This window comes from Bos indicus x Bos taurus, chromosome 28 (assembly GCF_003369695.1).
Source record: "Bos indicus x Bos taurus breed Angus x Brahman F1 hybrid chromosome 28, Bos_hybrid_MaternalHap_v2.0, whole genome shotgun sequence".
In the NCBI taxonomy this organism is placed as follows: Eukaryota; Metazoa; Chordata; class Mammalia; order Artiodactyla; family Bovidae; genus Bos; species Bos indicus x Bos taurus.
Genome location: NC_040103.1, coordinates 37,390,592 through 37,403,241, shown reverse-complemented (window position 1 = coordinate 37,403,241; position 12,650 = coordinate 37,390,592). Strand labels below are relative to the sequence as shown.

The window sequence follows — 12,650 nt, the reverse complement described above, 5'->3', positions numbered from 1 at the left end:
TAACCTGAGAAATGCCCTTGGCCTCAGCCATTGCTACGTCCCTCCAGGGCTGCTATGGGTGCCCGACACATAGGATGCATCATCTAGGCATTCCCTGGGTTTATCTATCAAGTAGATTTGCATATGCTTTTCCACTTAGAGAGTATAATTATCGGAGTACACAAAGACTGACATCTTGTTATACGTGTAGACAAAAGTACCACAGACCCTGCCGGGCAGGTTCCTCAGACAAACATCCATCAAACGTTCTCAGATCAGTACGGTGATGGTTCAGATGTTCTGCCCAGCAGGGTCTGTGGTACCCTGGTTAGTGTGGTTCACATCCATACAAACAGTCTATCACTCTTTAAAATGATACTTATGGATATATGCTTTTATTTAAATAAACTTAGTATAATAATCTATCCTCCACTTGAACTATGGCATATGCAAATCACAGCATTCTGGTCGTGCACAAGCTCCCAGACTGCCCCAACCATAACAGGACTATGACCCGCTACCTGCAGGAAATAAATGCCTGGAGAGGCAGAACCAGGGCTGTTGTAGAGAAAATACGTGAAGGGTCCTCCACCTGAATGGTATGAAGAATAAGAGGGGATTCCTCTCTTCATGAATTGTCAACAGAGAGAATTCCCCTAACAAAAGGCAGCCTCTTGTTGCTGCTTTGCTCCTAAACTTACTGCTTGAATAGATACAATGATCCTTGATTCTGAAAAGTGTTCTTGCCCATGATCAGGTATTATTGTGTTTTTAAATAAGTCTCTGAGTGAGTTTTCTTTAACTTACACTGGTAGGTCTAAGCTGAACTCTGTGCTGGGAGACTGAGTACCCACCTCGAAGCCCTGGTACAAGTCAAGTGATCTCCCCCTTTTGAGCCTAAGACTTCTCTTAGTGAAATAAGCAGATGAGACCCACTCAATTTCTCTGATAGGATTCCAGCATACATGCTTTTGTTTGGTTTCAACATGCATAGAAGAGAGGAAGAAGAATTATATGTTCTAAATGTATAATGCCTATTAAACATTTAGTGTTTTTCTATATGCTGCTGCTTTCAATTCTAGCATCAACATTGTTGGGGAAGGTTTTAATGTGTCTGGTTGGCTGGCACATGTCTGCTCTCTCTCTCTTTTTTTCAAATAGAAGACTGAAGTTTCTGATTAAATGGCCAGCCAAAAACACACACAGCCAGCATAAAGCCAAGTTGAGCTTTTAACTCAAGTGTCTTTATCTTGAACACCCACATTTGCCTCACGTACCTCTTACCCTAAATCATGTAAGAAAACAATTTAAAAACACGAATGGTTTTGATACAACAACAAAAAAGAAACTATTCCATGCCTTAAGGAGAGCTGCTAATCAAGTAATAAAATATTAAAGTTAAAAAAAAAAACCCTATGGTTATCAACTAAAAGATATGCTGCTATTCTTTATCAAATGTGCTTTTCTGGTCTTCTGGTGTTTCAGTAGCCCTTTAAGTAACCCCAGCTCTGGTGGAATGTAAACAGTTTAAGCTGGAAGAAGTAAACCACTGCCTAGGAGTCATAACGTTGCAAAACTTCATTCACTGTGGTGGTGTTCTTGGTTTGTTTGCTTTCTGAGTTAATGAGACTATTTTGATCATCTTCATCCACAGAAAAGAAACAGATGCATAGTGATTACTTGGCTCACTTCTTCTTGACAAGGGCAGTCAGCAGACCACCTAGTATGAACATGGCTGCTTCAGATTACTCAAATTACGTCTGGGCTGTGGCTAACATTCTCCTGAACACAATTATCTGATGAACTTGAAAATGCTTCCAAGGTTCTTCACCCTGCTATTCAATTCCACTCCACTGAGACTCTGCCACTAGGCTTGGATTTATAGACATTTCAGCCTCCATCCTCTCCCATCAACGGAGCTTAGGGATGTGTGCCAAAACCCCATTTCCATTCTGACTTGCTACAACCACAGGGAATTAGAAGTGGCCACTCTCAGAGCACTTACTGGAGAAACTTATGATAATAGGACCTTCCCCAGGTGGAAAAGCTAATGGACTTCCAAACTGATGGAGCAAAGCACTGATAGGGATGGTCCTGTAATTTTATATAGTATATCACAGGGATATCGTTACATTGTGCCCAATCAATTCACATAAAAATGGCAGCTTTGATTTCAAAACCTACTGAAGCAGAACTAGATACAGTGAAGAACAGCATCTCCTGCTCCGGCTCTCCTCCCCTTTCAAACCCTCCCCCCTTCCACTCACCAACTCCTATGAGCATTTTACCCAGCTAGCTGTACATTCCATCAGCACTTTTATGGAAGTATTGCCTCGGGCAATGCTTGTTATTGGACTGCTTGCCTCTCTTTCCAGCAGTTCCATATTTCAAGTGATTCAAGCATCTTCAAATGAATTGCTTGATAGATTTCCAAAATGATCACTACAGGTCAAATTTAGCTCAAATGTTATTCTTTCCAAAGTTTTGAGAATCCATTTCTGTAGCAAGGCTGGTGCAACATTTAATGAGCTTCAATTCAGAAGAGACACATCCTTTTAACTTGAAGTTGGCCTCGAAACACATTTGGTCCATTCAAATACCTAGCAATCTTTTCAGTTACGATGGCTACCACTTTCAACTCCAGTGAAATATGCTACAAAGGCACCATTTCCAAAGTTCTTAAAATTTCTAGAAATGGCATAAAAATAAATATATTAGAGAATACCCTGCTTTTATTCAGGATACTTTGATTCAAGGTGTTTCTAGTACTTCCTTTCCTTCTCTACTCAGCTTAATTTCTGCAGAATATATCATCCTATTATTCAATCCCTTTTTTTTATGTTTCAAAACACACGAATTCAGCATAGAAAATGATTATTATAAAGAGCATAGATGAAAGTTTAATAAAAGGAGCAGACACGTCCTAACAGACTTTATAGTGTTTAATCTAGAATGGCTTAATTGAAAGTTCTCTTATCAGCCTAATAGTGAATTATAATGACCTTCATTTAACAAAGACAGGGACGCTGTCTTTCTTAATGGAAAGAAGAGAAGCATGGGTCAAGTGTCTTAACCAGATGTTACGTAAATGAAATACGTGTGCAATGTAATGATCTTGGAAACCTCAAGGTTCAAAGAAGACAACAGCTATAAATCCTATTAGCCTTTTTCTTTAGTTCTTTTTCAGAACCGGATTGCTACTTATGTTCATTTTTACTGTTCTACATCCTGATTTTTGTATATAACATGATATAATGAGCATTTTCATAGTCTTAAAATTATGAAAATTCAAGTTATGTTGAATGCATCCATGGTATAGATATGTTCTGAATTATATAGACATCAGAATTCAAGTTTTCTTTGTTTTGCTGTTACAAATCCTATAGTGAATGCTCTTAAAAACAAATATACATATACATTTCTCTAAGCTAACTCTTAGGAAAAAATGTAAAGATACGGAAACAGACTGATGCATCACCTACAGAAGATGTTTAACAAAGTACACTCCATCGAGTTTAGTGAATGAGATGATGGTTTTTACTTTGTCCTTGCCAAACTACTTTTAAACATTATTACAATATATGATGAGCAAACAAGTTAATTTGCATTTCTCTGGGAGGTTGAGTATGTTTCATGCTTATTGGTTATTTGGATTCCATTTCAAGGGAAGAGGATGTTCCTGTCTTTTGCCCATTTTCCCACCGAGGTTTAATTTTAGTGTTACTCTTATTGATCTATTGACTTCATCAAAATATCATTTCCTCGCCATGCTTATTGTAGTTTACTGACACTTTCAATTTTGTTTCTGACTTATGACATTCAGATGAAAAAAAGAAAACAAGTTGCTTCAAGGCTGTTCATTTTTCCTTTCATTGTTTATTGCTCATTGCTTTTTTTTTTTTACTTTCAATTGCTGATGTCAAGACATATTTAATTTTATTTACTGTTTTCTCTAATAATTTATTTATTATATTACCTTTTAAATTCATTAAGAACAACTTTGGGTATATAAGAAGTAAAAATTCAACTTTGATGTTTTACCTGATAAGTCAACCACCTTTACACAAAAACCAGACTCATTTTCCCAATTTATGAATCTTTCTTTATTCTAGACTAACCTCCACAGTACAAAAGGTTCTGCTTTTACTAATCAGCCAACCAATGATCTGTGACTTAAATTGTAAATTTAGCAATACCAGGTTTGACTATTTATTATTCTTTAAAACCTATCAAGTTATTTTAGGATCTTGGTATTCCTCTTAAATTTTCATTAGTTTGCTCTATAATTTCTAACTATCTTCACCATGAATAGTTTTTTCAAAGATTTGAAAATGCACTAAAGACTGAGAAAATAACAAACAGAAAATCATGAAGCTCCCCTTATCACAAGGATTTGCAGTTTGGGGCATACACTTTCAGGATCTCTATCAGGCAGAATAGGAAATTTTAGGTAATTTTAATTTTTTGTTACTACTCTTCCTTGGCAAGGAAACAAAATTGTTTCACCATGATCACAACACGTGAAAAAACATACCTTGATTCAGATCAGTGGGATTGCAATTTATTTTTAAAATACTAAAAATACATACATAAGTTTAACTTCTCTCAGGTTTGAATGTTTAATCTTTGCATATGTGTAAAAAGCAAACTACTTAATGAGCTAGATGCAGGTATACCCATTAACACTGTTGCTCCAATCTACTAACTTGTGGTTTCTTTAACCTATGACATAATCCGCTTAGTAATACATCAGTAACGTAGCCCTGGTAGCATGCCAGTCACATGAAAGTCATTTCTCTTGTTTTCTTTCTTTCCTGGAGACGAAGTATTTCACTTGCTCCAAGTGCATTACAAACTGCAGTGCCATTTAATTCCGAAGTTCATTTCTGTATTTATTTATTCAACAGTATCTTGGTGATAAGAGATGCTCAATAAACATTTGTCGAGTGGAGGAGAATAAATGAAACATATTACAGCACTGTACACAATGGCACATTATGAATAGCTACATTGGGATTCTTAGAAGTGGCTGAAGCAGGGACGAATGTAAGCCTTTTATTCACAGCAAAGCCTGGGAGATGAATCGCTGACACATGCAATGTGTGATTTATTCACACACACTACTAGGAGATTTATAGGCATCTATTAACCTACTCGAGTTCCAGTCCTGTCTTAGGCTGGTCTTTTGTCATGATTAGCTATGTTGTGACTCTATGTTAAATAACAGGTTGTCTGTGCTGAAATATGCACAAAATATGTAGACAGAGGCCAAAATTATTACACATTTCCAGCCAAACCACAGATATACCTCTGCTTGTCTATGTTTTAAAAAATTAGACATGTACACGTGTGCAAAAGAAAAGGATTTTTTTTGTTTTCTGGACCTGAGATCCACTGTCACAGATTGGATTGTGTCTCCCAAATAACTCACATGCTGAAGTGCTAACCTATAGGACCTCAAAATGGGACCATATAAGAGTCTACAGATGCATTTAAGTTAAAATAGGGCCATTAGAGTACCCCTTAATCCAACAGGACTGGTGTCCTTTTTGAAAAAGCAGATTTGGATAAAGACCTGTACAGAGGAAAGAACGTGAAAAGGCACACAGAAAAGTTCGTCATCTATAAGCTGAGGGGAGAGGCCTGGATGAAATCCTTCCCTTGTGGCCCTTAAGGAAACAACTCTGCCGATACCCTGATCTTCGAGACTCCAGAAACTGTGGTAAAAAATATTTCTGTTGTTTACATCACCCAATCTGCAGTACTTGGTTAGAATTGCCCTAGCAAACTAATATACCCATGAACTTAATAGCGAATATAGCAAGGCTGTATGTTAAACAGTAGGAATTATTTTTTTGTTTTTTGACATTCTATCGGAAAAGATAAATCAGACCTGCCTGCGCATAGTGGTGGGGCCTAATCTGAAGCTTCCCTGAGGTAAAACACCATCGAAAAACACCATCACCGCTTTAGGTGAGACTTCTGATCCATCCCTTCAATAAACTGTAAATTCAAACTTATCTGATGGCACTACCTATTACACACGACACCACTGGGTTGGCAAAGGTAACATTAACACATAGCTGGGTATTGAAAAGAGCATGGAGGCACTTTGTGATTTGAAATGATAGCTCATTCTTGGCTTTTCTTTTGAGGTCTTCAAGTCAGCCATGTCTTTTCTACCTGTATCCGCACTGATCTAATAAATACAGCAAGAGAAATGTGGAAAGGAACCTCTCTCACTGCCTTTGATCCCTAACTCGGGTTTACAGAGAACATAAATGGGTTGTAAGTTTTGTAAATGAAGTCAGTGTAATGCCACTGCCCACGTCACGTGAAAGCCACCATGTGAAGGGTGAAGAAAGGCCATGGGCTACGTGGTGGGGTGGCTCTTACAGAGATCAGCCACTATCATTGATCAGTCCTTCCAAACCTGTGTCACTGACCACTATGGCACCTCATACCCCCACCTCCTTGAACCAAAGCTGGCTTGTGGAGGCAGGCAGGATTTGCTGACACATTCTAAGTTCAAAACCATAAGACACATTTCTCTGTGCCATCTTAATAAAACAACATGGAATAAAGTTTTATAATAGCTAGCAATAGCAAGAAAAGAAAGTCATAATTTTCCATGCTTCACGATTCAGAATAATTAATTTAATAACTGTGTCATATGAGAAGAGTAAATAAAGAAAAGGAAAGGGGTGTGGATATATATAATCACTGAAGCATATACAATTGCAAGGAAAAACAAATTACCAGGGTAGAGCTCAAAATAAAAGCTCCGTGGGAAGTATTTTTTGGATGCTAATTTGATTCTTCTATGGAGGCTTAAAGCTGCAGTGTCTACAAGACCAACTATTTATCTCCGCTTGTTTTTATTTTTAGCAGTTATATAACCTTATGTCTCTAAAAACCAATTAAACACCTTCTTGATCTCCACCGGGAATTTTCACTGAGTAGTTCTCTACCTAGACTATAACAGGACTATGATTTCATTTACAACATCTTGCTGGAGAGTATTTCATCATCAGAGGTGTTAAAAAAAAAAGGCGGGGGGGACTGAAATTAATCAACAGGGGCAGAATCAAAATAAGATGTGGTTTTCTCTGGACACAGTTACAGCCTCTGGGGTTTGGTTCACAATAAATATTGAGGCTCTAGATCTTAGAAGAGCAGTTTGCTCTGTCATGCAAAAATTCAGTTTTCTCTTTCTCAAATACTAAAGATACCAGCCTTGTTCTTCCCCTATTAAGACTGTTGATTCTGCCATTCCAGCACCGGACTGTGTGTATCACATTGTATGTTTCTCGAGCTCAGCACAGATTTCCGTCTCCAGGCCTCTCTGAGGACCTGCCCTTAGTGTCAGTCGCCACAGGGACTTACCGACAGTGTTTATGGGATCCGGTCAAGGTTTCAATCACAAAGCACTCGCCATCGTTGAGACAGTAGGCAAGGTCCTTGTCTCGGCAGGGTTTGAAGTGCTCGGATCTCTCCGTGGAATATGTCGTTGTATCTGTCATGAGAAACACAATGAAATACTGTCAGCAGCTCATTCTGACACCCCAGATCCTGTCATTGGCCTGGATCTATGCACTGAGACCTTCTCGTGACCGCTGACCTTAGGAACTAGACAGACAGGATGAACCCCTCAGTGGACTGATAAAAACACAACTGAGTATGACCATTTTATACAGTGAATGTTTATGTCCCCACAAAATTCATATATTGAAACCCAGCGATGGAATTAGGAGGTGGGGCCTTTGGGAGGTGAGTAGATCTTGAATGGGATTAATGCTCTTATAAAAAAGACTTCAGACAGCTCCTTCACCCATTCCAGTCATATGAAGACACAGCAAGAAAATAGCCCTCTACAAACTAGGAAGTCCTAACCAGACACTGAATCCATGGGCATCTTGATCTTAGACTTTACAGCATCCATAACTATGAGAAATAAATTTCTGTTGTTTGTACGCCACCGTGTTCATGGTATTCTGTTAGAGCAGGTAGGACTAAAACAATTACTGGATTCAACTGTCTTATTTTTCCACAAGATTTTAACAATTGGAATCATATCTAGACAAGTCCCATCAGTGGATACATTAACAGCAAAAGCTGTATGACTCTACAATCAAAAACCTCAAATTAGCTTTCATTAATTTCAGTGTTGAGAAACATGTTGTATTAAAGGATTGAATACAATCTTTTTAGTGTATTTATTTTATTGCTCTGCAATGTCATTAAACATCTGATCAATGTACATGTACTGTGACTCTTCTATGGATACCAATGTCATTTTCTGTGTTTTATTTTTTAGTTACAGCTGTAATTTCCTAATAGCTAAGGCAATTATTCTTTCACTTTCTCCTTTTATTATGTAATTAAAATGCAAATGTTCCAAATTCTGAAACAGAATCTCAAATGTAAAGAATGTTTCTGGTAAATATTTAACAGGACTAAATTAATGTCATTTTTTTAGCATTATCTTATATGTGCTTTTTAAAAATCATAATCATTTACATTTTAAAGTAAATTATATCTCTATATCCAGAGAAGGCAATGGCACCCCACTCCAGTACTCTTGCCTGGAAAATCCCATGGAAGGAGGAGCCTGGTAGGCGGCAGTCCATGGGGTCGCACAGAGTCGGACACAACTGAGCGACTTCACTTCCACTTTTCACTTTCATGCATTGGAGAAGGAAATGGCAACCCACTCCAATGTTCTTGCCTGGAGAATCCCAGGGACGGGGAAGCCTGGTAGGCTGCTGTCTATGGGGTCGCACAGAGTCGGACGTGACTGAAGCGACTTAGCAGCAGTAGCATATCTCTATATCAGGTTTCTAAATATGAAACATAATAAGTTTGTGCTTTCTACTGGATGAAGAAATCTGTTAGAGCATGTAGACATTCTTGTCTCAGAATTTTAAGCAACTGAAATATTAGCACCAATTTCATTGCAACATTCAAGAAAAAAAAATGTATGTGAAAAGTCAAAGATGAATACATGATTCAGCATGTAAGCTCTTAATTTCCTTTATGTGTGTGTGTTTAGTCACTAAGTCGTGTCTGACTCTTTGCTACCCCATGGACTGTAACCTGCCAGGCTCTTCTGTCTTTGGGATTTTCCAAGCAAGAATACTAGAACGGGTTGCCATTTCCCTCTGCACAGGATCTTCCCAACCCAGGGATCGAATCTGCACCTCCTGCATTGGCAAGCAGATCCTTTACCACTGAGCCACCTGGGAAGCCTTCCTTTACATAGATATAGATTAATAATAACGTTCAACAGCAGCAAGGGCCATTGTACCAGCTTGCTAACCGGAGGTCACAATGAGCCTCTTTCTGCCCATCATCCAAATACAGGGGAGAGTTATTACACAGGAAGAAAATTTACTCATATTCTCCCAACACCTAAAAGGCCTCAAGGAGCCCCTTTCCCACAGGAATAACTCCAAATTCCTAAGAAGAGCAAAGAAACGCATAGGCCATGTAGAATTTTGCCTGACTAACCTCATCTTGAATCCTAAAACATACAACCTCATTTCCAACTCTTATCCTATTTCCCCAATACCAGAACTATAACACCGATCCTTTTTCCTGGGCCATCTTTTGGTTTGCTGGAAAACATCCAGAAATCCTTCAGAGCTTGTATCATCTTCCCTTTGTGTCCCTCAGCACCTTTTATTGTTTGTATCACTGTATTCAATGCTGAAAGTAGCCACTTGTTTACACATTTATCTGTTTCTTTGTCCTGAGTTTTTTGAGGTCAGAGGTTGAGCCTTAATCAGAATTAGTGCTCAGTAAAAAATGTCTTCAATAAATCTGACAATTTTAATATCACTAAAGTTTAAGTGCCACTGGCAAAAGATATGATCATAAAAGAAACAATTATCATATAAAATGTAATACATATCTTACAATAAAAAGACATAATTTAACATTAATTTTATCATTCTAGTGTACTCATTTTAGTACTAATAAATATTGCAAAAAAACTGCCTTCAGATTCACACAGAAGCCCCACTCATACTATTCATATACCATGAGCTTTGAAAAATCCACTTCTAATCTTTTCTTAGTGTTACAATGGGAACTTTTTCTATTTCAAAATACCTGCCTGTTAACATACTTTGGCTTGCATTAAAGGCTCTGCAAAAGACTTTTTTGGTTTGTTTTCCAGGAGATCTCCTCTACAGGGAAGATTTGTTATTCCAGACAGTTTGTGATAAACAGTTATGCAGAATCAATTTCTCTTTCTATGGGAATATTTAGGATTCAAGAGCTCTGAGCCAAAAATTCATTATGAACCACCACACAGTTGACTGCTACTCTGCTGAAGTATATTAATTCATGATCAGTTAGTTAAGTTTTCTTTTAATTTCTTATTATCTATTTATTGATTTCACTGATCATTCCTCTAAGAACAGCTTTTCATTAACATAACCTACAGGATAAAAAGTGAGATCCTTATTTTACAATCAGTGGTTTTAACAGGCTACAGACTCCACGAGCAATACAATGGCAGAGCAATTACAATCAATTAGTTTCCATCTGACAACTACTGTCTCCAGGGGTTACCGCCCAATTCTGCCAACTGCTTTTCCCATTACGTTACCATCCATCAGTACAACACAAAGGATCAGAACCAAGTAAAATGCCTCTGCAAAAGTCTGAGGTGGGAGAGGACAGAAATGTCAATTATAACGTGCCCTCACATTTTCTATTTTCATAGCTTGGAGAATCTGAAGTTTGAGCAAGCTCCAGGAGACGGTGAAGGGCAGAAAAGCCTGGCATGCTGCAGTCCATGGGGTCACAAAGAATTGGACACAACTGAACGACCAAACAACAACATACACTTATTCCTCACCGTGATTTGACTAGATTCTAAAAAACATTAAGTATTTTAAATAATTTGATACACAATAGAACACTAGGCTTGATCCTTGTATAGATAAATGAAATGCGGGTGTCAGTAAATTTGAAACCGTAACAATTTACCTATGCATTTCACTATATAGTATCCATATCATACTGCTGCTGCTGCTAAGTCACTTGAGTCACGTCCGACTCTGTGTGGCCCCATAGACGGCAGCCCACCAGGCTCTGCCCTCCCTGGGATTCTCCAGGCAAGAGCACTGGAGTGAGGTGACATTGCCTTCTCCGCCATATAGCACTAGTCTCCTAAAATAACAGAGGTGTTGGGAAAGGTAAATCAGATTCACCATAAGGTGAAATTTTATATTGTAAGGCATCATACCAAATATGTGGGTGGAAAGATAGAAGATTTCCTTAATGATATCACTGGCTTCTGTGCTTTCTCTTAAGATCACCTACATACTTTGGTGCCATTGCCTTCTCCGACATACTTTGGTAAAGTAAATCATATGTATACTATGTCTAAATCACTGTTAGGCTTTGTATTACTTATGAACAAACATAGTCCAACAAAGAGACAGTAGCAATTTGGATGATACCCTCTGATATTTATATCTATGCTTATAAGTATATACATATATGTAAGCTCAGTCACTCAGTTGTGTCTGAATCTTTGGAACCCCATGGACTATAGCCCCCAAACTCTTCTGTCCATGGAATTTTCCAGGCAATCATATTGGAGTGGTTTGCCATTTCCTTCTCTAGGGGATCTGCCCAACCCAGGGATCGAACTCCCAAATCCTCCGTCCCCTGCATTGGCAAGGGGATCCTTTACCACCGTGCCACCTCCATATATGTAGCACATACATATAGAAGCCCATCCATATAGGTTTACATTTGTTTTTGACATATTGAGTACATTACAAATATAAGATAGATAGCTGCAGTATATGGTACTATTTTGTCATGTTTTAAAAGTTCAAAAGTACATCTTCTCTTTCTAGGAATGATATCTGATAAATAATATTGTTACAGAGTTCTCTTTGTCTTCAAAAAATTACCAGGGTAAAGTTCCAAGCAAGTAAACCAAAAGGGATCAAATATTTCCATAAATTTGGATTTGTCTTTCAAGATGCTCCCTTACTCCAAAGTACCTCCAAGACTCTCCCTTACTCCAAAGTACTTCCTTATCAGGCACCTCTCTCCCACATTAGCTCATGAACTCCACATCTTACTGGACCAGGAGCTTGCACAGAAGTTCTTCACATCTCTGATCCACAGCCTTACAGATGGCCTGGGGCTTCCCTTGTGGCTTAGCTGGTAAAGAATCCGCCTGCAATGCGGGAGACCTGGATTCGATCCCTGGGTTGGGAAGATCCCCTGGAGAAGGGAAAGGCTACCCACTCCAGTATTCTGGCCTGGAGAATTCCATGGACTGTATAGTCCATGGGGTCACAGAGAGTCGGACATGACTGAACGACTTTCACTTCACTTCACAGATGGCCTGACACAGGTGCACACAATAGTTGTTCATAGAAGAATGATCTTTTTATAACATGAGTGTTTTTCTAAATGTTCTATATAGTCAAGTGTATACACCTTGTTATCATCATAAAAGAAAAATTCTAAACGAATAAATGTTTAGAAGTTAGGAAATGAGAAGAGTTCCAAAAGCAATTTAAGTAAAGTGCTTAGAATTTTATAAGAGCATAAAATCAACTCCGCAAACTACAGGCAAAGACAGGAGGAAAAAATAAGTAGGAAAAATATTCTGAAAGAGCATGAAGGTCCCTTGA

The 12,650-nt window shown here is 38.3% G+C and overlaps 1 protein-coding gene across 6 annotated transcripts in view; it reads right to left on the bottom strand.

The window, feature by feature from the left end:
• NRG3 (neuregulin 3) overlaps window positions 1–12,650 on the bottom strand; it is a 1,272,378-nt gene that overhangs the window by 739,048 nt on the left and 520,680 nt on the right. For all 6 annotated transcript variants that reach the window (XM_027530406.1, XM_027530409.1, XM_027530408.1 and 3 more), the window contains exon 2: window positions 7,366–7,495. In XM_027530406.1, the coding sequence (XP_027386207.1) occupies window positions 7,366–7,495 (130 nt within the window). The remainder of the gene's footprint in view (window positions 1–7,365; window positions 7,496–12,650) is intronic.